Below are 25,978 nucleotides of genomic sequence, written 5' to 3'. Positions count from 1 at the left end.
CTAGTCGGATTCATGAACCACTGAGCCACGACGGGAACGCCAGTACCACATCTTCTTAAATCAATCATCTTCATGCTTTCAGTCTGAGAAGTGAGCTCATACAGAGCTGACAGGCTCTGCTAGACTGGTGAATGTCAGGATTTCAGAGGAAAAGTATGAACATGACCCAAGGAATGGAGCTCAGAAGCACATCTTTCTCTTGTGTTTGGGCACATGGTCTGCTCTCCCTTCTGTCCTCCACTGGTCACCGTCCCCCTGGTTGTTGGTCCTTTTTTCCCTCCACATGCGCTCTCTTGTCCTGTCACCTCCCCAGCTCCCCTCCAGCCCATCACAGTCCATCTCATGCTGGCACCGCCCCTTCTTTCTCTGGGGGTCTCGTTGCTTCCTCCTCCCTCTGACCTCTGTCATTCCTGGGTTCTTTCTCTGCTCACCTCATTCATCTTACTTGTGGCCTCCACGATTGCCTCTTCAGACATCTATTTCTGCTCACATTTTCAAAATGGGGTTTTCAACTTGCATGAAATTACTGTGATGCCGCAAGTGTAAAAGAGATGCATCAATCTGAGTGATTAATCTTATAGATATTTAAATATTGCCATGCGTCCCTAATTCTAAGTATACATTTTAGTAGTGCTACATGCTCTTCAGTTAAATTATCTTAAGCACACTTAATCTTATTTAGTTTGGATATTCCATTTTAAGAAATATTCCATTTTTAGAAATATCCACTTGTGGATATAGAAGATGTGAGTCTCAAGGAATACCCTTGTCTTATGGAAATAGGTCAGTGAGACATCTCTCAATGTTATAGGGAATTATCATTCTTCAACATATTAAATGTGGGACTTAATTTAAAAATGCTATCTTGCAAGAGAATAGCTGAATTTGTGCCATGAAAGGCTTACAGTACCACAAAAACAAATATAAATATACTTCTGAATATTTGATCTTTTACCCAGGATAAGCTGAGGTTGTTTTCCCCTGTTATGTTAGAAATATTAATAAGAAAAGGTCAGTGATTTAAGCCAGTTCGCTGTCCTCTTTGATCTGTTCATAATATTCAAAAGGGTTTGGAAAATAACTTGATTTTAGGAGCCATTTGAACTCTCACTGAAAAACACAGTTCTTGTAAATGGATTCTCTCTTTAGAGACTTTTAGATTATTCTTCCAAAAAACCTTAAAATTTTTATTCCCTTTTGACCTGATAATTTTAGTAAATATATATTGACATACCATCATTTATAATAGCGTCAAATATAAATAATCAAAATGTGCAGCAATAGGGAAATACATAAGTAATTGCTGTAGTCATATAGCAGGAAATGTTAAAAAGCATGTTTTTGAAATTATCTAATGCTATGAAAAATTTTATAGATATCACAGGAAGTTTAAACAAAGAGATAAAATCTTATGTCTATATTGGACCATTCTTTCAAATTTTATTTGAATGAAAATGCTGTATAACAAAAATATAAACTACCCTAAAATATTTATGGTATTCATCTCTAAGTAATGGGATTATGCATTGTCTTTTAAATGTCCGTATTTCTTATGTCCTGTATCTTTAAAATGTTTCTAAAGTAAACATTTCAATTTATACATCATATCTCTTTTTATCATCCTTAAGAATAGACCCTGTGGAGGTCTGCCCTGGGCCAGGCGTATCTGGTCGCTCATGGTGGTTTGCAGCACTCTGCCATCTGGGTTCCGTAAACACAGCCTTTGTCTCTTGCTCTCCTCCTGTCCCTTCTTTGTGTCTCTCCCTCCATTCACCTTGGCAAGTACATTTTACCTCTTCTTTGCAAACAGTTTTAACCTTTACTTAACGTCATTTTAGGGCAGGCTTCAAATGCAGCAGCACAAGCCAGCATTGGTGCTGTTGAGCCTCAGAAGGTACCCAACTGGATAATGTAGGCTTATCATCCGCCTCCAGATCCTTATTTTTTTTTTTTCATTTTCTAAAGTTTTATTGAAGTGTATTGGATTTGCAGTGTTGTGGTAATTCCTGCTGTACCACGAAGCCATTCAGTTATTACATATACACAGATCCATTCTTTTTCAGATTCTTTTCCCATATAGATCATCGCAGGATATTGGTTAGAGTTCCTCCCGTCCTTAATTTTTTTTTTTTTTTTTTAAGCCTGCACTTTCTGAAAGTTCCCCACCCAGGGGTGGAATGGGAGCTGCAGCTACGACCCACACCACAGCTTGTGGCAACACTGGATCCTTAACTGGATTGAGAGAATCCAGGGAGTGAACCCACATCCTCAGAGACAAAATCAGGTCCTTAACCCACTGAGCCACAACGGGAACTCCCCCATCCTTATTTTAATCTCATCTGCAAAATCTTTTTTTGCTCTGTCAGGGAACATATCGCCAGGTTCTGGCAGCCAGGGAGCAGACATTTCTGGGGACTGTTATTCTGCCAGACAGGATCACAGTGAGTGGGAGGTGCTGCTGACCAAGGAACACACGCATTCTCTAAACCATCCTTTTATTCTCCTTATCAGTCTCCCTTGTGAATAAAGATTTGTTGACCAGGTGGAGGGTCTCAGGGATAAATCTGTTAATAGAACAATCTCCTATGTCTTTTCTACCCTCTGGAACTTGTTTCCACTGAGCTAGTTTTCCTGGAGTCAGCAAATATTAATTGAGCTTTGTTCCTGGTGCACCCAGGTACAGAAAACAAATAGATATGTTTCATGACCTGGGGGACCTTGTGATCTGCTAGAAGAAAAAGTTGGTACTGCAGTCTAGTCGCTTTTTGTATGTTGTATTTCCCAAGTAGCTTTAGAACCCTTCCCTTCCTGTCTCTCATCCCTCCTTTTGGCATTGGTTGCTCTGATTTCTGCAGAAAACTCAGCCAGTTTCCCAGGCATCAGGTGGGCTTCTGCATTCCTTGCTTCAGGCCATGACTGTCCCCAGAGATGTGCTCATGTCAGCCTTTTGCTGAAAACCCTTGCGATCCTGGCATCAGGATGAACCAACCCACCTTCCTGGTTGTGGACTGTGCCATTCCAGCCCCATCACCTGCTATTCCCAGGAGCACTTGAATTCTAGCAGAATGGAATCTACTGCTAGCCCCCAAGCTTCCAGCTGTCTTGGCTTTTGACATTGACAGAGTGCCTCTCAATCACTGGCTCCATTTCTTTCCCTTCTCTGCCCAAGAAAGTCCCGTGCATCTCTAGTCTGTGCTTTCTAGAAGGCCAACCTTCACCTCTCTCTCCAGTGAGGCCCCCTTTCTTGGGTCACTGTGGCATCCGTCCATTGCTCTGCAGTGTAACTAGTACTTTACTCATCTCTTTTTCTAACCAGACTATAAATTCATTTAGGTGAGGGACAGTTCTCTTAACCCCAAGCTCCCTGTATATGTAGAGTGCCAGCCTCGTGAAAGATGTTTACTAAGTGTGGGTTGAATGAATGCTTGGCTTCATGTACATGCACATGATATGATACAAAATGCCTGCAGATCTGAGCAAGATTTATGGTCTGGTATGGATCCTAAGCCAAAATGATTGCTAGCTAGCCCTTTTTTTCTCTTTCCTGTATACTGTTTTTCGTAATGGTGAATCTAATTTTCCATGTGATTAAATACATGGGATTTTTTTTTAAAGCTCATTCCCAAGAGTTCATGGGACTCATTGGAATTGTGTTGAGCTATTAGTTGGAAGCTGTTTATTTTAAAGGATCAATTTGTGGCCAGAAGACAACGCCTGTGAAGTAACCCTCCTCTCAACATATATATGAATCCAACACTAAGGTTTTCTTACACTTGGGTGCCCTCAGTACAGCCTGCAATAGCTGTGAGGGATCTATAAAGGCATACATTACAACTCTTTTGAATAAACATTCTCTCAAGCCAGGCTTATTCCATTAGGAAAAATATTGCAAGATGACTCTAGAAGGATACTCTTTTTTTTTTTTCCCTTTTGGCCATGCCTGTGGCATGTGGAAGTTCCCGGGCCAGGGATCAAACTCCCTACAGCAGCCACCCAGCCCACTGCAGTGCAACACCAGATCCTTAACCCACTTGGCCACCAGGGAACTCTTGAGAAGTATATTCTTACAAGATTCATGCCAGAAGCAAATAAATAAGTAGATAGCCCTTTTGTAGTTGTTATGAATAAACAAAACACATAATTATAGATAAGACGTCTGCCCTTCTGCAGGGCTTGATTTATCTTTCATAATGACGTGGGACATTTTTTTTTTCCTCTTTGAAAAAAGACACAATTTTTGTAGGGTAATAGGTCTAAGGTTACTCCTGGAGGTAGAATTCAATATTTATTCATTTGGGTGAGAGGATGGGAGGCTGAATGTATAGAATACAGAGAGAAATACTTGTTCCGGTTATGTTAATAATGCCATTTTGGTTTTATTTTGTTTTGTTTTATCTAACTTCTCAGTGGCTTTGTCAGGCCAAATTTAGGGACTTTAGTTAAAAAACAAGACACTCAAGATATATAAGATATATATATATATATATATATATATATATATATATACACATATAACTTCATATTCTGATTTTTGACTTTTAAGCTATTAACAAGGCTGTCTTGACAGCTGGTACTAAAGGTGGTGGGAACTGTTCTTCCCCAGTTCTAATGTTTCCCTCCCAGCGGCAGGGACGGTACTGATGCAGCATCCCCCCCATGCCTTTTCTCTGCTGGGCGGGAAGGGAAGCTGTGAGCACAGCCCAGCCCCTCCTTTAGGAGCTACGTCCCATAACAGCCCTGTCCCTCCATCCTGCGAGTTTCACAGCAGCACCCAACAGATGGGAGCCCTTGGCTAGGTGGGTGAGTCTGTTTAATTCTGTGCTTCAGTCTTAGCAAGCCCATTGTTTCTGCACTTCAGGCACATTCTGCCTGTTGGGCAGGGCCAGGTTCACTTGTAAGAAAGGTGGTACTTTGACAGCCTGTCTGCCTTTCTTCTTGAACTCATCCCTTGGTAGGTCCAGGATCCAGGCGGGGTTGTGTGGTGCCTTGCATATAGCTTTAATTCCTCACAACTGCCCTGAGAGTTGTATTGTCCCCTCCTAAGAGATGAGGAAAGGGTCAGCAGGAAGGTAATTCAATCTGAAGTTAGGTTTGGCAGTCTGGTCAGTCTCACTTCCAAACTCACATCCATCAGGACACACTGACAGAAAAAGCTTTTTAAAAGGCTTTGCATTATGTAAATCATAGAATTTTACAGATGAGTTTTTTTATTTGTAGCATAGCATTTTCATACCTATAAACATTTTTTTTCTTTCTTTTTTTTGGGGGGGTGATGGGGTTAGGGCTACACGCATGGCATATGGAAGTCCCCAAGCTAGGGGTCAAATTGGAGCTACAGCTGCCAGCCTATACCACAGCCACAGCAGTGCTGGAGCTGTGACCTACACTGAAGCTCAAAGCAATGCTGGATCCTTAACCCACTGAGCGAGGCCAGGGGTGGAAACCACATCCTTGTGGACACTATGTCAGGTTCTTAACCGGCTGAACTGCAAGAGGAACTCCCCAAACATAAATGTTTTGCTCGTTTGTTTGTTTGTTTGCTTTTTAGGGCTGCACTTGCAGCATATGGATGCTCCCAGGCTAGGGGTCGAATTAGAGCTACAACTGCTGGCCTATGCCAGAGCCACAGCCACAGCAACACAGGATCCAAACCTTGTCTGTGACCTACACCACAGCTCAAGGCAACACTGGATCCTTAACCCACTGAGCGAGGACAGGGATCAAACCTGCAACCTCATGGTTCCTAGTTGTATTCCTTTCCGCTATGCCACAATGGGAACTCCTAAATGTTTTAATATAGCTTGTGATTCCCTGAAGGGACAGGTGCTTGCCTACCTCCCTGGTTCCACTGGCCAACGTGATGTCATCCAACATTTTCAGTTCTTTCTCACCATCTGGGGCTTCTGTTCTGTCTCCTCTGACTGGGACGCTCCTTCTCTTCCACCCTCCCCTTCACCTGGTAGCTCCTATTTACCCTTCAGATCTCGGCTCCAATGTCACTTCCTTAAACTGGCCTCCCATGCCCACCATATCTAAAGGTTGCCCACATGGCGATTTCTGCCAGTCACCTGCACTGGCCACTGCTGGTGATCATGGATCCATTTCAAGCCTATACTTCCCAGCAGCCAAAGCCCTGTGAGAATCGGGGCCACTCTTCTGTGGCCCACTGTGTGAGCCGAGGGTCTTAACACAGTGACGGCACGTGGATGCTGCCCACCGTGGTTGCTGGGTGAATAGATGGACATAGTGCTTGGCGTCATGCATTTGCCTTAAGGTCTTGGCCCATTGTTTTCTCAATACTCTCAAATAACATGTCAAAGATAGCCTCTTTCCTGATATTTGTAAGAAGAAAATGTGTAGGACTGAAATCTGCGGCATTCTTTCGAGGCTTTAGACTATGAGAAACATAGCATGGATTTCCACATGTGTGGAACTAGACTTACTTAATGTCTGGTATGGGGAGCAGGGGGTTAGTATAAAACAGTGCTGCCCCAGTGGTGGAATCTCCTTGGTGTGCTCCTGGCTGTGCAGTACGAAGAGAAACTTCTGTCCCAGCATTTCAGTGTCAGGTCACATTAAGCATCTACTTCTGCTTGGTTTTTGTAGATCCAAGGACATTCTAACATGGAGGTGGGGCCTTCACACCCGTTCCACAGGGGCTATGCTAATGCCTACTTATATATGTAAAGTAATTTTTTTTTTTTTTTAGGGCCAAACCCGTGACATACGGAGGTTCCCAGGCTAGAGGTTGAATCAGAGCTGTAGCTGCTAGGCCTACACCACAGCCACAGCAATGAGAGATCTGAGCCGTGTATGAGACCTATACCACAGCTCATGGCAACGTAGGATCGTTAACCCACTGAGCAAGGCCAGGGAGCAAACCTGCAACCTCATGGATGCTAGTTAGATTCATTTCTGCTGAGCCATGATGGGAACTCCTGTATAGTAATTCCTCATAAGTTCTTTATTGCTTCATATATAAAATGAAGTCAATAATAGGTAGCATGTGAATGAATTTTGTTTCCTAGTCAGGTGTGAAAAAAATACAATTAATACTATGAAAAGAGTGTTGATCATTTGGGACAAAATAAAGAATTTTTCCACGTGCTTTTTCCTGTCCTTATGTTGAGCTAACATAAGGTAATTCCTACCTCGAATGGATAAAAATATGACATTTCTGCTCACTTAATTTTGCACCCCTCAGACATTCCCATTATGGCTCAGTGGTAACAAACCCTACTAGTGTCCACGAGGACATGGGTTCAATTTCTGGTCTCGCTCAGTGGGTTAAGGATCTGGTGTTGCTGTGATCTGGCAGTGTTGGTCGAAGATTCGGCCTGGATCCCATGTTACTGTGGCTGTGTCGTAGGCCAGCAGCTGTAGCTCCGATTTGACCCCTAGCCTGGGAACTTCCGTATACTGTGGGTACAGCCCTAAAAAAGAAAAAAAATAAAAGAAATAAAAAATTTGCACCTCTCAAATCCTGAAAGTGTTGATGGAGCAGAACTTCCATTTCCTGGGCAGAGGTTCTACTGGAACAACTGCCCGTGGATGATAAACAGGGAACCAAGATCTGCATGGAAGTAGCGTCATGACATCCATTCTGCATCTTCCGGTTGCGATGTGACAGCTGATGTTGTTTCTTTCTGCTCTCCCCCCGCCCCCCCCTTACAGGGCATTGACGTGCGGGACGCCCCTCTGAAGGAGATAAAGGTGACTAGTTCCCGGGGATTCATAGCCTCATTTAACGTCGTGAATACAACCAAGCGAGATGCGGGGAAATATCGCTGCATGATTCGCACCGATGGAGGCGTTGGCATATCCAACTATGCAGAATTGGTAGTTAAAGGTATTTAATGTACCTGTATACCCTCAAATAGTCTATTAACATGGGTGTGAGTTCCTGATTTGTGGAAAGCTCAGGCTTACTCATGTCTGTTTCTGAACAGGGGTTTGGTGAAAGCCTTTATTGACGGGTGGCGTTTTAAGTGCAGATTTATGCACGTGAGCAGTATTTTTGAAAAATGTATTTTCTTTCTGTTGGTTTAGTTGCATACAAAGCAATGAATGTGCTTTTGGCAAGTTCTTCTGCCAGCTCTGTATACAGAGATTACCACCTATAAATATTTTTTAAGGAATGAATTTTTTTTTTCGCTGATAGAAAAATCACTTAAAATGCAAATATTCACCAGCCAGGGTGTTTATGATAGCAGGGTGGTTAATAAAATGAAGCAGTGTCAGTAGACAAATACTCTGTCATATCTCACAAGCCATATTGATAATACTGAGTTAACATTCATAATGTGGCCATTAGCTTCTATTACTATATTTTGCATGACTGAAAAATTGAGTCATTATATTCGGGAAGCGGGGGGTGGGGTGAGTTAAAGGAAGAGGGGAAATAAGTTTCCTTTTAGCTGGTCTGATGTTTTCTGTATGTGCATGGACTAAAAAGTTTATAGTATTAAACTGCTAAGGCAATTTCTGGTCCCAGACAGAGTAATTTGGATTTTTAGATGTACTGTGAGGTGTTTTGGACAGCTTGCGGCAAGTCATTGCTGCTTCATCCTAGGGGAACAGAGTGATGCCTGCTTTTTAGGCTTCTTTTTCCCTGCATTTGTTAAATAGGGAGCATAAAATTGATCTTTTTTGGATGAACTATTTGCCTTGTCAGCAGTTTCGCTATGCAGGAAGCTTTACCAACTATAGTGTTCAAACCCAAGAGCTATGTGGGCATGGGCCATGGTTTACCCTCTTGGTGCTTCTGTTTCCTTGTACCCTTGTCACAAGGGTACTGTTTTCTTGTACACTTGTCACAGGCATGTGACTATCCTCAAGGACTCTCAGGAGCATCACATGCAAAAAGTATGTGAACTGGAGTTCCCTGGGGGCCTAGGCGATAAAGGCTCCAGCAGCGATGTCACACTATGGCTCCAGTCACTGCTGTGGTGCAGGTTCCATCCCTGGCTTTGGAACTTCCTCATGCCGAGGGCATGGCCAAAAAAATATTTTGAATAAAAATAAACAACAGAGGGAGTTCCCCCCATGGCTCAGTGGGTAACAAATCCAAGTAGTATCCATGAGGATGCAGGTTCCATCCCTGGCCTTGCTCACTGGGTTAGGGATCTGGCATTGCCATGCGGCTCAGATTCCTAGTTGCTGTGGCTGTGGTGTAGGTCAGCAGCTGTAGCTCCAATTCAACCCTTGGCCTGAGAACTTCCATATGTCTCAGAGGTGCAGCTCAAAAAAGCAAAAAACAAAAACAAAAAACTTAAAATAAAAACAAAAGTATGTGAAGGGCCCTTAGAACAGGATACCAGCCAGCCTATGAGGCCATGATGGGGGATGGTGTGGTTCTCACTCTCGGCTCCAGTCCACTTCTGGTCCTCAGCTGAGAATGCATGCCGAACCACCTTTTCAAATTAAAAAAAAAACCTGCCTACCTTTTCTCCACCCCCCACTCCCACACCCAGTATTGAATCAGAACCTCTGGGGACATCGCCTCTGGGATCGAATCTGTAGGTGACATGGGCATGTGCTTCTGCTGGGAAATCAGCGCTGCCACTAGTAGTCACGCCTGACACATGGGGAGCCTGACCCCGCAGCAGTGACTGGCGTTCCACAGAAGGAAGCAGGAAGCACACACCCAGGTACCTACTCACAGGGTCTAATTCGCCCCCACTACATCCCTGTGAATTTTGGTTTGTAGTGAAACTTTACCTTACCCGTCTGGCTAGTATTTGAGTTTGGGTTTGATATCCATAAGAAAACTGAAACTCTGATAGATGCGCACACACCACCATACAGGGCTCCCTGGGAAGTGAGGAGTTGCAGTGTAGACCGTGGACATGGTTTGCCAACCAATCCAGCAGCAAGGCTGCCTCGCTGTTCCCAAGGCCGAGTTCTTTATTGTCATCAGTGCCCCTTCCATTTCATCTCGTCCAGTTCTTTGGGACTGTTTCCATTCACAGATTTCTCGTTGCTACAGTATGTCCCTGTGAGCAGCTAGTGCCTGGTGAGGTGTGGTTTTGTGATCAGTATGAAAAAACCATAGTGACCTCTTGAAAAATTGCCTGTGGGAAAGTTAATTTGTTGGGAGTTAAAAGTAAGCCAGGAGTTCCCTTCGTGGTGCAGCAGAAAAGAATCCGACTAGTATCCAGGAGGATTAGGGTTCGATCACCAGCCTTGCTCAGTGGGTCGGGGATCCAACGTTGTGAGCTGTGATGTGGGTTGCAGACGCCGCTCAGATCCCGTGTTGCTGTGACTGTGGTGTAGGCCGGCAGCTGAAGCTCCTATTCAACTGGAAACCTCCATAGGCCTCCATATGTGGCCCTTAAGAAAAAGAAAAAAAAAAAAGAAAAAAGTAAGCCAGAAATTTCTAGTCGGCCAGAACAAACATAAGCACAGGCGATGAGTGGTTCTTACTCATACTTCTGCCACACATTTTCCTGCCTTGTGACTGTCCAGGACTCTTGGCTCATCATCATCAAATGTCCAGGCACTTCTTTCCATCTCTGTAACCTGCCAGTTGCTGGTGACAGTCGATTTGCTGTTATGGCTCAACACCAGAATTGGACTTTTTTTCCATTTTAATTTTGTCACCACATTTTGCATAGATTTTATTTTTATTTTTTATTTTTAAAATTTTATTATTATTATTTTTCCAATATAGCTGGTTTACAATGTTCTATCACTTTTCTACTGTACAGCAAGGTGACCCAGTCATACAAACACATATACGGTCCTTTTTTTCACATTAAAATGCTCCATCATAAGTGACTAGATATAGTTCCCGGTGCTATACAGCATGATCTCATTGCTTATCTGTTCCAAAGGCCCATAGTCTGCATCTATTAACCCCAGACTCCCAGTCCATCCGCCTCCCTTCCCCTCCCCCTGAGCAACCACAAGTCTGTTCTCTATGTCCATGATTTTAGATTTTATTTTTAAAAATGAGATAACATGCTGGACTCTGCTAGTCAAATAAAGCATTACTTTGAGACAATTACCTTAAAATGTATCATGACATTTTTAGGCCACATGTTTGAACACTTTTTATATGCATGGATATAGAGTGCTAATTTTTTAAAAATGGAAAAACTCAAGTCCAAGGAGTTTATTATGTATGTATGTATGTATGTATTGCCCACAGCACGCAGCAGGTTGATGTAAGAGTGAACCCAGCCCTGGTTGCAGTGGTAAAAATGCCAAATCCTAACCACTAGACCACTGGGGAACTCCCTAAGTCCAAAGAGTTTACAGCTTTCTTAAGGTCATGCCCTGATTCAGTGCTGGCCCCCCAGTGAAGCCCAAGTCGTTTTAAACTATTATTTTGTTTTATTTATTTCTACCACTGCTTTTGGTAATCAAAAAATACTGCCTGTAATCTCCACCATGCATGTATATATATGCATATATGCCAATATTATATTTAATTAGAGGAGATATATATTAGGAATGCACATATGCATATCAATAAATTCTTTCATTGCTGGTTTGATTTAGAATTACTTTCATCATGTCCTTTCACTTGGATTAAATTCAAGTTTCACTGGGATTAAATATTTTAAATTGCTTTTTATCACTCAGTATAGATTGAGTTTCTTCCTTCATTTTGAGAAAATTTATTCAACATTTAAATATTGACCTTTGCTGGTCAGATTCTTCCAACAATCCCATTGTCCTTTTGAATGGCTGTCTCAATTATTTCTAGATTCTAGGTGAATCTTCCACTTGATTGAATGTATTTGGTGCTCTTCTTAATGGGGAACTAATAAAGAAAACAATCTTACGATAAACAAAAGTCCTGTCTATTTCAGGGTACTAGTAACAACATCCCAAATGAACTGTGCACTCACTAACCTTTGTGGCTTTGCCCCCGAGTTGTGTTTTGAATGGCAGTTCAACAACCCTTGCTAGCATTTGCAACTTCAAAGTAATTAACTGCTCTTTCAGCCTGGCTACATAAGTGCCTTAGGATATACTATAAAAGGCCCATTCCATGTCTTGGTTCAAGGAATCGCATAATGATATAAATTGATGTTAAATCATTATGAGTTGAGTCAAAACTATTTAAAGAAGTGAAGAGCTAGCACAAAATTGTCGTTTGTAAAACATAGGAGCAATATCTTCCTAAGTTTGCACTCAATTTGTTGTTCCCCAAATAAAATTCATCTTGCAGTGTTTACTTTGACTTGGTCTCCTGAGATTTCCCAGCTGTTTTAAAAGTCAGTTTGACTTCTCCCCCCTTGAATAAAGAAAAGAAGAACAAAGACGCTTCAACCCAACAGAAGGGACTTGTGTTGCTGATTCCCGACTGGTCTAGGGATTCACCTGGCGTCATCTCAGGGGCCAGCCTCAGTTGGGACCAGCTGTCCTGAGGTCTTTATTAGCAGGAAACATGACAGGGAATGACTGGTTACACCTGCTCTGGAGCAGACAGGTTCGCAGCACACCAGCCAGCACACTTCAGCAATAAAACAAAGCCAGCTTCACTTACCATGTATGTGTGTGCGCTAAATGAGGGAGTGAGAAACAAGAACACACAAAAAGGCACAAACCACCTGCAGAAACATGCTTGAAACAAAAATCACTAGAACTTATGTTTTTCTCAGATGGAGATTCATTAAATAGAAATGTTATTTCATACAATTATCTCCTTCCCTAATATCATGTGTGGTGCCACTCACGGTGACACTGGCCTATGGAATGCCTTTGTGTGGTGCCTGGAGAGCCATTCGACAGGCATCTGTTATACCAGGAATGCTGTTTAAAGCAACATTGCCTCTCTCTCCCTGCTCCATGATTCAGAAAAAGTCAGTCTGTGGTTTTAAACAATGACAGAGACCTTCTTGGGTTGTGGAGAGTATTCGCTATTGATGGCTTAGAGTTTTATCCAGCTGGGCATAGCTGATCTTTGCACGAGAACTTCTTTGGCTATTCATGGATTTAATAAGACTCATTTCTGGAAGTTCCCTGAACAGTGGCTGTGACAGACTTTATTATTCCAGGCGCACACTGCTCCTGGAGCTGAACGAGTCCTTTGTGATAACTTTGGGGGAAAACAAGTCATCCTGGAAATGCATTTATGACGAGATAAACTATAATCTCATCCATGTTTTTAAAGTGACGCCATCTTTGGAATATAAATATAAGGACACTGAATTTAATGATGACACTAATACCTTTGATGATTTCGAAGGCATTCTTGACCATGGAGTGCCTTCTAGAGGTCAGTTCTTACCACGTGAGAGAGTTTTAACAAGTACCTTTGAGTGAAAAAACCCCTTTGATGCCTGTGTCGCTGTTTAAGAAAAATGACTTGTGTCCGAAAACGAATTGCCGTTATACCTACCCGAGCAGGCTTACGTTATAAAGATGGCTCATTGCACAGGTTTGAACACTGCGAAGCCTTTATCAGTCTGCTTGTTCTGAATAACCTGAATGAAACCGTTCTTGACACTTCCTTCCTGAGATGTTCCCGTCCTTGCTGTTTCAGCGATTGATGTGTCTTTAGCACTTTCCAAGCCAAAGGCCAATGTGTCTGAAAGATGGTCCTCTGGTTTGCCTTTCAGAACCTCCTGTCCCCATCGCCCCCCCTCAGCTGGCCTCTGTGGGGGCCACCTACCTGTGGATACAGCTCAACGCCAACTCCATCAACGGGGATGGGCCCATCGTGGCTAGGGAGGTGGAATATTGCACTGCCAGTGGGAGCTGGAATGACCGGCAGCCGGTGGACTCCACAAACTACAAGATCGGGCACCTGGACCCGGACACCGAGTACGAGATCAGCGTGCTCCTCACCCGGCCGGGCGAGGGTGGCACCGGGTCTCCCGGCCCTGCGCTCAGGACCAGGACCAAGTGTGCTGGTGAGTCTGGGCCCCTGGGGCCTCTGGTCACTGTCCTATGGGCTTGAGGTCTGTGGCCTCTGTGAGAGCCAGGTGGTCCACACACCTCCCTCAGCTCTGCGTCGTAAGCATCCTTTTCAGCGCAGAGGTCCCCACAGCCCGCGGCTTCAGGACCTCAAGGCTTGGTGTCTCTCAGGAGGCCTCCACCCCTTTTTCCTGTTCTTCCCTCCTCTGAGCATCTCACAGTCCATGTTGGAAACCTCCCCAAGGGGACAGAAACTCTGCTTTAAGGATGTCTGCTCGTAGGTCAGAACCTCTCCTCCAGGCCCCTTTGTTTTATGTTCCTCTGTGCTTCTATCCTGGAGGGGCTTCGGGAGAACAGATTCCATCTGAGAGATGGCTTTAAAGCTATGTTTTTATCGATGGGTATTTAACGGAGGTGCTGCTTGCTGATGACGTGGGGCCCGTTTGTAGAATAAGCCCGAGTGATCTGTGGGCTGCAGGCAGGCTTTAAATTCCTAGCCTATCAAGTTCTAGTTGACTGTGCTGACCCCACTCCACAGCTTAAATACAAGTGGGTTGATGGAGAGAGAAATGCAGAGTCTGACGAAAATCACACCCTAAAGAGAGCTCCCGTTGGAGCATCGAGGGCTGTGTGTGTCTCCTCTCAGGTAGGGAGTGAGGAGAAAGAACATGTTGAGATCCTGTAAATGAAGACTTCTTACACCGAATTGTGGGCTGAGGTCAGGAGACTCCATAAATTTTGATGGAGCTAATTGATTCTTCAGGTGGCATTATTCAAGAGGACACTTCTCCATCGGTTTTCTTTCTTTTTAAGTTGGGTAAGTACTCCGAGCACAGTCTGCCCCTGTCTGGCAGGAGAAGTGATGAAGCCTCCTTAACCATTGTAACGCTTTCATTCTTTCTTTATAATTTGGAGTGTATGGTTTCCAAAAGCCTCAAACTCATGGGGAAAAAAATCTGGGTTATAAAAGCTGTTTCCCAGACCCCACCCTTCCTGGTGACATTACACTCCGCCCAGAGTCTCTGGAATCAGATCTATAGTGATTCCCAAGGACGCAGTGGGAGGGTCCAGGGAGAAAGGAGTTTGATAACACGTTCTCTTGCTCACCTCTCCAAACCGGGTCATTTCTTCTTGCTCTTTAACTGAGTAAAATTTTCCTCCTTTTTTTGAAATAATTTATCATCTGTTGTAATGCAAAAAAGTAGCTGTGTTATCACAGTATATACCATTTTACAAGATAGGCATTGCTTTCAAATCTCTTATTTAAGGAGCTCCTGCTGTGGCGCAATGGGATCAAGGCATCTTGGGAGTGCTGGAACATAGGTTTGATCCCCGGCCCAGCACAGTGGGTTAAGGATCTGGCGTTGCCACAGGTGTGGCTTAGGTCGCGAAAAAAGTCTGTTGTTTTATAACTGCCCTGTGAGGTCTCCAGGGACTGTAGATACTGGGCCCCCATTACCAGGGGCTGGCAAAGGGCAGCCCCCACGGTCTGCTCTCCTCCACGCATGCTCTGTGGGCAGCATGTTTGTTATTTCACTTCCCTGTCATTTTGAAAAATCTTCTTTGGAGAGTGATGATAGACAGTCTTCCCTTCTCTCCTCAAGAAGATTAGAATCCCATTGTCTAGACCAGAGAGAGGATACGACCTGTTTAATGCTAGTCACCAACAATCTCACCTACCTACGCTTTCAGTTCTGTTCTTTTTTATACTTTTTGTCTTTTTTCCTGGTTTTGTGCCTTGTAATTCAAGCATTGACACGATTATTATTATATACATTTCCTCTAAAAATAATGGGCATCTCTGTTTTCCAGAAGCCTTTTTGTGACTGCTGCATGATGTATAGATACAAAATCTTTCATAAGTTGTCCGTCCTTTTAAACACCAGTTGTGGGTTTTTTGTTGTTGTTGTTTTTGTTTTTGTTTGTTTGTTTGTTTGTCTTTTGTCTTTTTAGGGCTACACCCATGGCATATGGAGGTTTCCAGGCTAGGGGTTCAGTTGGAGCTACAGCTGCCGGCCTACGCCAGAGCCCCAGCAATGCCAGATCCGAGCCACATCTGCAACTACACCACAGCTCACGGCAACACTGGATCCTCAACCCACTGAGTGAAGCCAGGGATTGAACCCGCAACCTCATGGTTTCTAGTCCGATTCATTTCCACTGTGCCACGTTGGGAACTCCTAAACACCAATTTTGAGTGGATATTTGAATGGCAACCTTGTGCCTTAAAGTATTAACTTCACTTAATCAAGGAAGCCTGATGATAAAGCAGGCTTCCTCCTCTATCTGCAACATGCTGTTGACACTGTTGAGGGTGTGTCCTGCACTGGCAATGAGCATTTTTGAAAAAGCTGTGGTGGAACAAGTCAATCCTAGGAAATAGAAGTATGTTAGGTGAGAAAGTCAAAGCTAGAAATGAGAGGGGTGAGACTGGGTGGGTGAGCAAAGGGAAGTTGAATGAGCCTTTTACTGTAGGAAGAAATACGGTTTCACCCTTTCTTGACCTAAGGCTTTGGAGAAAATCTGCAGGGGAGCCTGGTGACTGCTCCAGTGAGCCTTGTGTAATTGCTCAGCACAGGACAGAGTGAAAAGGAGGGAGGCGGCGGGGGGCCACAGGCTCCAGGCTGAGAAATGTGCTATCGGTCCCCGCCTCTTCCTCGGGTGGTCCTGAGCATTCAGGGATCAGAAAGAGCAAGTTGGGGAGCTCATAACCTGAGAGAGATGCTGAGCATTCTACCAAAGAGGTGGAAGTTGGAAAATGGGCTTGGGCAGCCATGAGCAGTGGGGGAATCTAATAGGGTGACAAGTAGTAGGAATAACTGGGCATCTGTCCCATGTGGTTTAAAAGGCCAAGAGTACAAGTCTGGAATTAGAGTAATAAAATGTAGCAGTAGCACATATTTAAAAAAGAAAAAGAGGTTGAGGATGTAGTTTAAAAACACACGAATCTATAGTATGGCCCATATTTTACTAATTGTTCTGTAATGCTATTGCCTCACCCTACCACCCTCCCAAAAAAACAAGGTAATGTAAGTGTAGGATGCATTAAGAAAGCAAATGCCTAAGTTGGAGAAGGTGATAGCCATTTTCTACCCAGTGCTAGGTAACCTCCCTATTATCACACTTCTGGTCCCCACATTTTAAGAAAGAGAGCACAAAGTAGACTGCTCTTAAGGGAAAGTACCCAGGGTAAGAAATGTTCTGGAACGTTTGCTCATCCAGTGAGGAATGATGGGAGAATTGCCGCAGATATGGGGAAGAGCAAGATGTCTGTGCAGATTTGACGGGAGTCAAGTCATGCATAGCAAATTTCCAGTGGCTGATGGGTTCCAGCAGAACCTGGCATTGCAGAAGGAGATTCTGTATTTAGGAGGGGATTGAGCTGGCTGAACCTGAAGGCCTCCTTGACATGAGGATTCTGTGTTCTCTTTCTAAGGAAATGATCCAGCAGTATATCTCTACCCTGAATATTTCTGTGTTTACTTTTATCTTATGCTCTTCCAGATACTCCGTAACCAGGCTCATCAAGATGTGCTCTGCTGGCCAGCAGAGGTCTGTGATGACATTTGCAAAAATCTGAACCAAAGAGGGGGAAACAGTGAGCTTTTCATCTGGCCAAATAAATTAAATCTGAAACACTGACTTATTTCAGCTTTTTGTCCTGTTTTGTGCTGAAGTATCACTTTGATGAAATGTTACTGTCTGTGGGTGCTGGAGCCAGAGTCCACTGTTGAGTTCAGGCTCTGGAACCAGGCTGCCTGAGTTTTAGTCCCAGCTCTGCCAGGAGCTAGACATGTGACCTTGGGAAGATGATGCACCTTCTCTGAGTTTCTGTTGCCTTATCTATACAACGGGGGTAATAGTAATACTAATAGTATCAGGTATCTCCTCATGTGGCTGTGAAGCCTTAAGGAGCTGATGCATGTAAGGTACCTGGACCAGAACCTTACATGTAGCCAGCAGTCAATACAACTTAACTGCCAGTGGGGGGGAAATTATCTTGTAATCTTTTCATTCAAAAGAATTAGGAGTTCCTATTGTGGCCCAGAGAGTTAAGAACTTGAAGTAGTGTCCATGAGGATGCAGGTTCCATCCCTGGCCTCGATCAGTGGGTTATGGAGTTAGCGTTTCTGTGAGCTGTGGCATAGGTCACAGATGCAGCTCAGATCTGGCATTGCTGTGGCTACGGCATAGACTGGCAGCTGCAGCTTTGACTAGATCCCTAGCCTGGGAACTTCCATATGCCTCGGATATGGCAAAGGAAGGGAGGGAGGGAGGGAGGAATGAAGGAAGGAAGGGAAAGAATTGGAAATTGGCAACCAGATTTTATTGCCCTAAATCACACTTATCTGATAAATTAAAAAAAAATCATAGGGTCACTGTTTTATATCTGGGCTGAGAATTCCCTGCAGTTGGGCATTGCATCCAGGCCAGATGCCATTCTCTGATTTTTTTCTATTAAATCTGTTTCTTTTGGACGAACTGTCTTCATTTCTGTGCTGTACCCATGAGCCCATGTTGTGGTGACGCCCATGAAACCGTATTTCTGTTCTTATATTAAAATGGAAAGATTGCTCGTTATGGCCTGTCTCTGTGCCCTGGAATGATTTTCACGTGTGGCTTGCAGACACAGTCCCGTCACCTGGTCAGATTTCTTCCAAGAATTGTGTGGGAGCACACTGCCAGACCTCTTACTTCTTATGCTTCTAAAAATGATTTTCACACATGTGCCCAGGCTCTGCACATGTGACCCAGATCAAATCACTTAGCTTCTTTTGTTCTCTAAACAGGAGCCGTAAACTTGCCCTGATTGTATCAGAGATGCTTTTGAAGATCGGGTTAGACATTATCTATAAGGATATTTTTCCAAATGAGAAAACGCTCTGCCTACGTGGGATATTAAAAATAATTATAGTCAGGAGATAGTTTCAAGATTTATGCAAGTATCTAGTTATTTTCCAACTTTGCCATTGAGCTACAGTTGGGAAACCTCAGAGAGTTGAAATTATTTCAGAATCCGGTGAAGCAAAATGCAATTTAGTTTATGTTTTCTATTATGTCTTATCCTCTCACAATTATGTGCAGCCTGTATATCACAAGTCATTAACTGGTAGCTACTTGAACAAGAGAAACGGGTGATGCTATTAGATTGATGTTCACAGTGGACTTTTTAAGTGTTTTATTTGGGGATATGCTTTATATGTTTCCTGGTTATTGTTTAACTGTGGTTAAGTGGCTTGCTAATAACCGGCCCCAGGAGTTAAAGAAGGATGGTGCTAAACTAATGACTTAACAATTAAGATGGGCACGGGGGAAGAAAAGCTGAACTGAAATGTGTTATCTAGAATTAATATAAGAAAAAAATTGAAAAAAAGAATGGTTGCACTATTTTAAAATTATGTTCATAAGATATTTGCTAAGTACCCATGTTTGCAAGGCACTGTTCCAGGCTCTGAGAGAAAAGCCAAAAGACAAGATCTGGCCTTCAGAGCTGATATATTTGTGGGTATTGGAGGGAGGAAGTGTACAGCCAATAAAGACACACACACACACCTGCATGTATAATGTGGCAAATTCTATGAAGAGTAAAAGTGAAAGAGAATGGAAAGTTAGGGTCACTTTTATTAGATTTTTTTTTTATTTTTGATTGTGGTCAAATAACATAAAATTTACCACCTTAACCATTTCTAGGTGTACAGTTCAATAGTGTTAAGCGCATTCAGCTCATCTCCAGGACTTTGACATCTTGCACAGCAAACTCCGTACCCATCCAGCACTAACTGCCCATTCCCCTCAACCTGCCGGTGGGGTACCCACCATTCTGTTCTCTGTCTTTCCCAGTTTGACAGCTCTAGGTCCCTTCTAGGTAGAAGTGGAATCTTACCAAATGTATCCCTTTGTGTCTGACTTATTCGCTCACTCAGCAGGAAGGCCTTCGAGGTGCATTCATATTCTGTAGCGTGTGTGATGGCACCTTTTTAATTACCCCGATAATATGGTATTGTGTACACTTTAGTGTATGTGAATTCTTTGTAAACCATTTTGAAGACTTTAGGCCATCACATTGGTTTTCAGATCAAAATTGTCCGAGTTTAAAAATGCTTCATCTGCCTCCTGGACACCTTGCCTCTGAGGGCAGGGAGTACTGTTCTGTTCCCAAAAAGGTGACGTCTAAATCAGTGCTACCTCGGGCAGAAGAGCCAGCCCATCATTGGTCAGCCTTCTGTTTGTTAAGAATAAGGAGTGAGATAAGAAACAGTAGGTTTATTTTTGATAATGAACCATTCTTTTAAACCAGTAAGAAAGGGTATATTACACACCTCCTTGTATAGAGGTGTGTCTGTGTTTTAAATACATCTACTTAGAAGCTTTTATATGACAGGATAAGGACTTCACATATGTGTTATGTTAACATGCATTTTTTTGTTTACTTGGGTGATTTGATACATGCAATCATCGCCAACTTATCTGTACTGCTTTCAGTGACATGTGCGATGGGCCAGACTTTTCTGTGAGAGGATGGATTCGTGCCCCATCTGCTGTGGTGTGTGTTTTTGTGCATCTGCTGTTCTTTGTGATGGCAGCTGTACTGTTGTTGCCCTAGAGCAGATATGTGTGTGTGTAGCTCTCTTGTGCCCTGGTCACACGCTCAGGTGACGACATCCATCCTTGAGCAGAGGCTCCTTCAGGGCAGGGGCCCCGCGTCCCTGATGGTGGGAAGGGACCACTAACTGCAAAGTTCGTGTTCTGTGGTGTCTTTTATCAGATACCCTGAGAACATCTTTAACATGCTTCACATAGAACCAAGCACTGTCCTCCCCAGCCCAGCCTAAATCTCATGATATTTGGGTTAATACTGGTTTTCAAGTATTTGAAAAACCTTACCCTGTTTGCTAAGTGGGACATGGGAGGGAGTATTTTATTTTATGGCCACATCTGCAGCATGTGGAGGTTCTGGGCCAGCGATTGAATCAGAGTGGCAGCTGCAACCTACACCATAGTTGCAGCAGCGCCAGATCCTTTAACCTACTGCACCAGTCATCGAACCTGCACCTCCACATTGACCAGAGTCTCTATAGTCAGCTTCTTAACCCACTGTGCCATAGCGGGAACTCTGGGAGTGACTCATTTTAAATACACTTGAATGAGATGCACATATGGAAAATGAATAGAGATAGGTCTCTTGGCAAGAGGGCCTACATCACGTGACACCTGTGTTCCACTGAAAGCTGTCCTCTCTGTGTCTATTTATTTGTTATTCTTGGTTCCTCTTGTAGGAGCAAAAGAGACATTCTGATTGGAATGGAGCTGATCTGAAATCAAACCCTGCCAAAACTTAATTTGTTTTCTTCCTGAATCAAGGATAGCCAGATTTGTCTTTTTTTGTACAGAACTGCTGCTGGCACTGCCATATGTATCTGGACTCAGGCGGATGGCCCACGGGCACTGGAGGGGGCAGGTGGGAGCCATCTAAGATCTGAGAACGGCTGACATTCAAAATGAATACAGGCCAAAGACCTCACTGAATGGCACACAGTTTATTTTTCCTTCAAGTTTATTTACCAGGGGGAAAAAATGAAAGTGTGCTCACTCTAATTCTAAAACAGCTCTGCCAAAGGGCAACAGGTTTTTAATGCATTTCCAACACATTAAGCCATTAAGAACCTTTCTTAATTATAAACATTAAAAGGATATAAAAGGTATCTTGCCTCTTAGACTGCAGATGTAGATACATCACATTGGGTAGTGTGACATTTGGACAGAGGGCAGGAACACAGTAGCAACACGGTGCCTTTTTTCTTATCATAGAGTCAGTCTATCCTTACAGGTCTTCATGCCCCAGAGGCCCTGTAATTCATAAACCTCAAATCCTGCCTTTAAACACCGAGTCAGTACGACCCATGACTGAACCCCAAGGCCATGGTAGTGGGAGTGGAATAGAGCTACTGGAGTTTCTATGGGAGAGGTTTGGAAGCCTCTCTAAAAAGCCCAGACGGACAGAGGTGGTTGCCCTCAGAGTCAAAGTTATCCCGCCTCTGAGATTCTTAAGTGCCCTGAAAGTTCTAGATGGTGCCAGGCAGCCCCCTTTTCTGGGAAGAGTGAGCACTGCCAGTCATACTTCTAGACGTCACGGTGGAGTCTGTCCACAGCATCCTGTGAGTGTTGAGTAACTGCGACAGCAGAGATGTTTAAGAGAAAGATCTGGGGATTGTTAGTCACTGGCTTTGGGCCATTTAACACTGAAAAGAATCCCTGAAGCCTTCTAGGCTGCATGTTGTACATCTTATCCTCGAGGGCCTGGACCAGATTCCTGGATGTTATGCTCTGATTCTGTCAGAGGGGCTTTGCTGTCATAGAGAAATATCCTGTTGTCAGGATTGGTCCCTTGCTAAGGTCCGACTGCAGTATTTGGGGTATGGTCCTAAGGCCCCAGAGAAGCTTAAAGATGCTTCTGCTTCCTATAGCTATATCTTCTAGAAAAAAGAAGATGTCTGCTGCGGCTTATTTGGGCATTTTTTTTAAAGAGACTCTGGATCATCTGAATCATTCTCCAAATCTCTTAAATATTTAGCAGAGGGTTCCCTGGTGGCACAGCAGGTTAAGGATCTAGGATTTTCACAGCTGTGGTCCAGGTTGCTGCAGTGGCTCGGGTTCTGTCCTTGGCCTGGGGATTTCCACATGCCATGGGCGTGGCCAAGAAGAAAACAAAAGTATGTATGTATGTATATAGACACATACACTTAGCCAAAAAATAGTACTGGTAATGAAATTATTCATTTTTATTAGAGCAAATGCCTTGGTTCCTTATCAAGCTTATGAGGATTTTTCCTTTGTGGTCTCCATGTAAGCATTTATCATACACCAGCTCCCCTGAAAACCACTAGGTACAGCTTACTTAGGGTTTTTGTCAGGACTTGGAGCGTGATTGAACATTCTAAATTATCGTAGAGTCCTGTCATTTGTCATGGCCTTCATGAGTATTTTGGAATATTCAGAGAAAGCAGTGTCTATTGATTAATTTCCTTCACTTTAAAGTCTGACTGGCTTGGGGTGAGTGCCTGTTCTGTCACTAATAGCTAAAAAAAAAAAAAAAACCCTCAAATTACTTAACTGTAAGAACCTAAGTTTCTAATAATTCTAGCCTGTCTTCTATCAATACTGGCACCTTCTTCATAGCACTGTTGGAAGAACTAAATGTGCTAAATGCATGAAAAAAAGTTAGCAGAGACTTTTGGTCACTCTGAGTTGTAAGTAGGCTGCTAGAAAATTCTGATAAAACTAGTACCCTTATTAGGGCTAAGGATACACAAGACCATGGCAAAGTTTTCCAGTAGGATTTTAAGCTGGTCGGTTGGGTTTTATTTGACACACTCATCAAGTTGCAGTTTGCTTTAAGTAAAACAAAAACAAAAAAACAGATATATGTCCTCAAGTTAACGTCAGATACTGATGAAGTGTTCATTGGAACCTGGGAAAACATTGTATCTTGCCTCTTTCCTGTGTTGTTGGGATAGGGAAAAGCACAGTGACCCAAAGTCCCTGAAGGTGGCAAAGAAACAGGGTGACTCTGAAGGCTTTATTCACATGTGAGACATCAGTGCAGAGGTGGATGTATTGCCATTATTAGTGACCTGGTGAGTGTGGTTGACATGTTAGCCCTTTGAAGAGCAGTGACCCAGACCCTAATGCCTCTGAGTTTTCTCAGAACACACAAAGTTGACAAAGAGCAGTAGAGCAGCCTCTGGAGCATGATAGGGATTCCTGGGGGTTGGCTTCCCCTGTGCCCACTTACCTGCAGACCTCAGGAAAGTGGAAGACCCTTATTCAGTGAGACTGGAGGTGACGCTATGGTCCTGATGCTGTGGCGCTAAGGGACTCAAGGTCACGGGTGAATTCTTCGCCCAGGGACTGCTTCTGAGAAGGCTCACCTGTCTTCTGTGCCCCTGACCCACCAGCAGAAAGAACAAGTCTCAGTCTGGCCTTTGTCTCTGGAACGATTCAGGAAAAGTGTACTCACCCTTAACTCAGCAGGTACACACTGTGTTTGTGCCTCAGAGGCAGCAAGTCCAATTTCATGAATTGTGAAATGGATGGATTTTATCTTTGCCTCATGCACGCCGTGTGCTTCAGTCCGTTCTGGCCCCGCAGGCTCAGGCTCCACCTCGGCCATCACACCAGTTCTCAGTTTTATTTGTCCCGGTTAATGGGAACGCATAACACATCGGAACACACTCTGCATCCTTCCGCCTCCAATGAGAACCTGCCTGCTTCATCTGTAAGGATAACGCCACTCGTGTTGTTAAAAACTAAATTAATAAGAAATGGCATGAACAGGAGCTAAAACTTGCAGAATGATAACAACAGATACCGAAAGCTTGATGATATGTCAAAATTTTAGTCTGTGAGGGTTAACTGCATTCCTTTGTTTGGGTAATGTTTTTATAAATTAATTTTAAGACTATAAAGAACTGGTAATTACATTACCTATTAGAATAAATTGCAAGTGAATGGAAAGCTTTAAAAATGAATAATGCATATAAATGAAATTAAAACTACAAATACCAGAAATTGTATTAGGAACTATGGTTATACTTATTATTAAAATAAGAAAGATAATAGCACTGTTAGAGATCAAAATTGCTAATCCTCCATCCATGTTATTACCTTTGTAGAATGGGTAATATAAGTAATATAACTATTCAGGTAAAATATTTCTATTGACCAAATAGCAATATTTGTTTCTCACGGATCTAGGCAAGTGACTGTAGGCAGGCATTTATAGTTGTCATTGAAAACTCTGTCTAGCATAAATCATCAGTAGAAAAGAGACAGATGTTAAAATGTATTTCTGTTAGGTATTAAGTATTGCCATTTACTGTTCGTTAGCTAGACTTTATTGCTCTTAAGTTGGATCATAAATTCATCATATATAACATCATAACATTTTTGTTGTTGTTATTGTTGTAGGTTTTTTCTGAGGCCACACTCAGGGCCTATGGAGGTTCCCAGGCTAGGGGCTGAATTGGAGCTGCAGCTGCCAGCCTACACCACAGCCACAGCAACGGAAGATCCGAGCTGCATCTGCAACCTATGCTGCAGCTCACGGCAATGCCAGATCCTTAACCCACTGAGCCGGGCCAGGGATCAAACTCACATCCTCGTGGATATTAGTCTGCTTCATTACCCCTGAGCCACAACAGGAACTCCACACATAACACTTTATTTGTTAGTGTTGATAGCTTGTTGATGAACTATTTTAATTACTGAAGTCATAGGTACCATTTAAGAAGGCAAAAAATACAGAAATATATAGTGAAAAAGTTCATAGATTTCCTCATCTTGCTTTCAGTTCCTTTCCTGGGAATAATACCTGAGTATTTACACTTGAACATCTCTCTCAGTGCCTATTTAGACATATAAATACCAATCCATGCTCCAGGCTGTTACTCACTAATTCTGACAGTGTGAGATGAATTCTGGATTCTGCAGTTTAGTTTCACATCTGTCAATACTCTCTGAACATCTCTCTAGTTGTTCGTCCAGTGCAATATTTATTATTTATTTATTATTCTGAAATATGGATACCCTAAATATTCAGCCTTTCCTCTTTGGATAAATGACTAGTGGTTTTTCTATTAAGAAGGATGTTTCGGAGTTTCCGTCGTGGCGCAGTGGTTAACGAATCCGACTAGGAACCATGAGGTTGCGGGTTCGATCCCTGCCCTTGCTCAGTGGGTTAACGATCCGGCGTTGCCGTGAGCTGTGGTGTAGGTTGCAGATGCGGCTCGGATCCCGCGTTGCTGTGGCTCTGGCGTAGGCCGGTGGCTACAGCTCCGATTCAACCCCTAGCCTGGGAACCTCCATATGCCGCGGGAGCGGCCCAAGAAATAGCAACAATAACAACAACAACAAAAGACAAAAAAAAAAAAAAAGAGAAGGATGTTTCAATAAATACCTATAAGTATATCTCCTTTTTATCAAGCTATTCTTTTATTTCTGTAGGTTAGAGTTTGAAGGTAGGATTGGTGGGCCAAAGATATGTGCATTTGAGATTTTAGTAGATGTCAGATTACTTCTAGAAGGTTCTAGCAAGTTAAATTCCATC

At 43.2% G+C, this 25,978-nt stretch overlaps 1 protein-coding gene across 20 annotated transcripts in view; it reads left to right on the top strand.

Annotated features, from left to right (window-relative positions):
• The window catches only part of PTPRM (protein tyrosine phosphatase receptor type M), a 749,885-nt gene that overhangs the window by 340,164 nt on the left and 383,743 nt on the right, over positions 1–25,978 (top strand). For all 20 annotated transcript variants that reach the window (XM_084964179.1, XM_084964175.1, XM_084964177.1 and 17 more), the window contains exons 6-7: positions 7,675–7,849; positions 13,575–13,868. In XM_084964179.1, coding sequence (XP_084820305.1) covers positions 7,675–7,849; positions 13,575–13,868 — 469 coding nt within the window. The remainder of the gene's footprint in view (positions 1–7,674; positions 7,850–13,574; positions 13,869–25,978) is intronic.

The sequence above is a fragment of the Sus scrofa genome, chromosome 6, assembly GCF_054392235.1.
Source record: "Sus scrofa isolate SSC_HxYL_T2T_F1_AM1 chromosome 6, Sscrofa_HxYL_maternal_Yorkshire_Landrace_v2.0, whole genome shotgun sequence".
NCBI classification, from domain to species: Eukaryota; Metazoa; Chordata; class Mammalia; order Artiodactyla; family Suidae; genus Sus; species Sus scrofa.
Note: the sequence above shows the minus strand (reverse complement) of the source record. Positions and strands in the feature narration are given on the sequence as shown.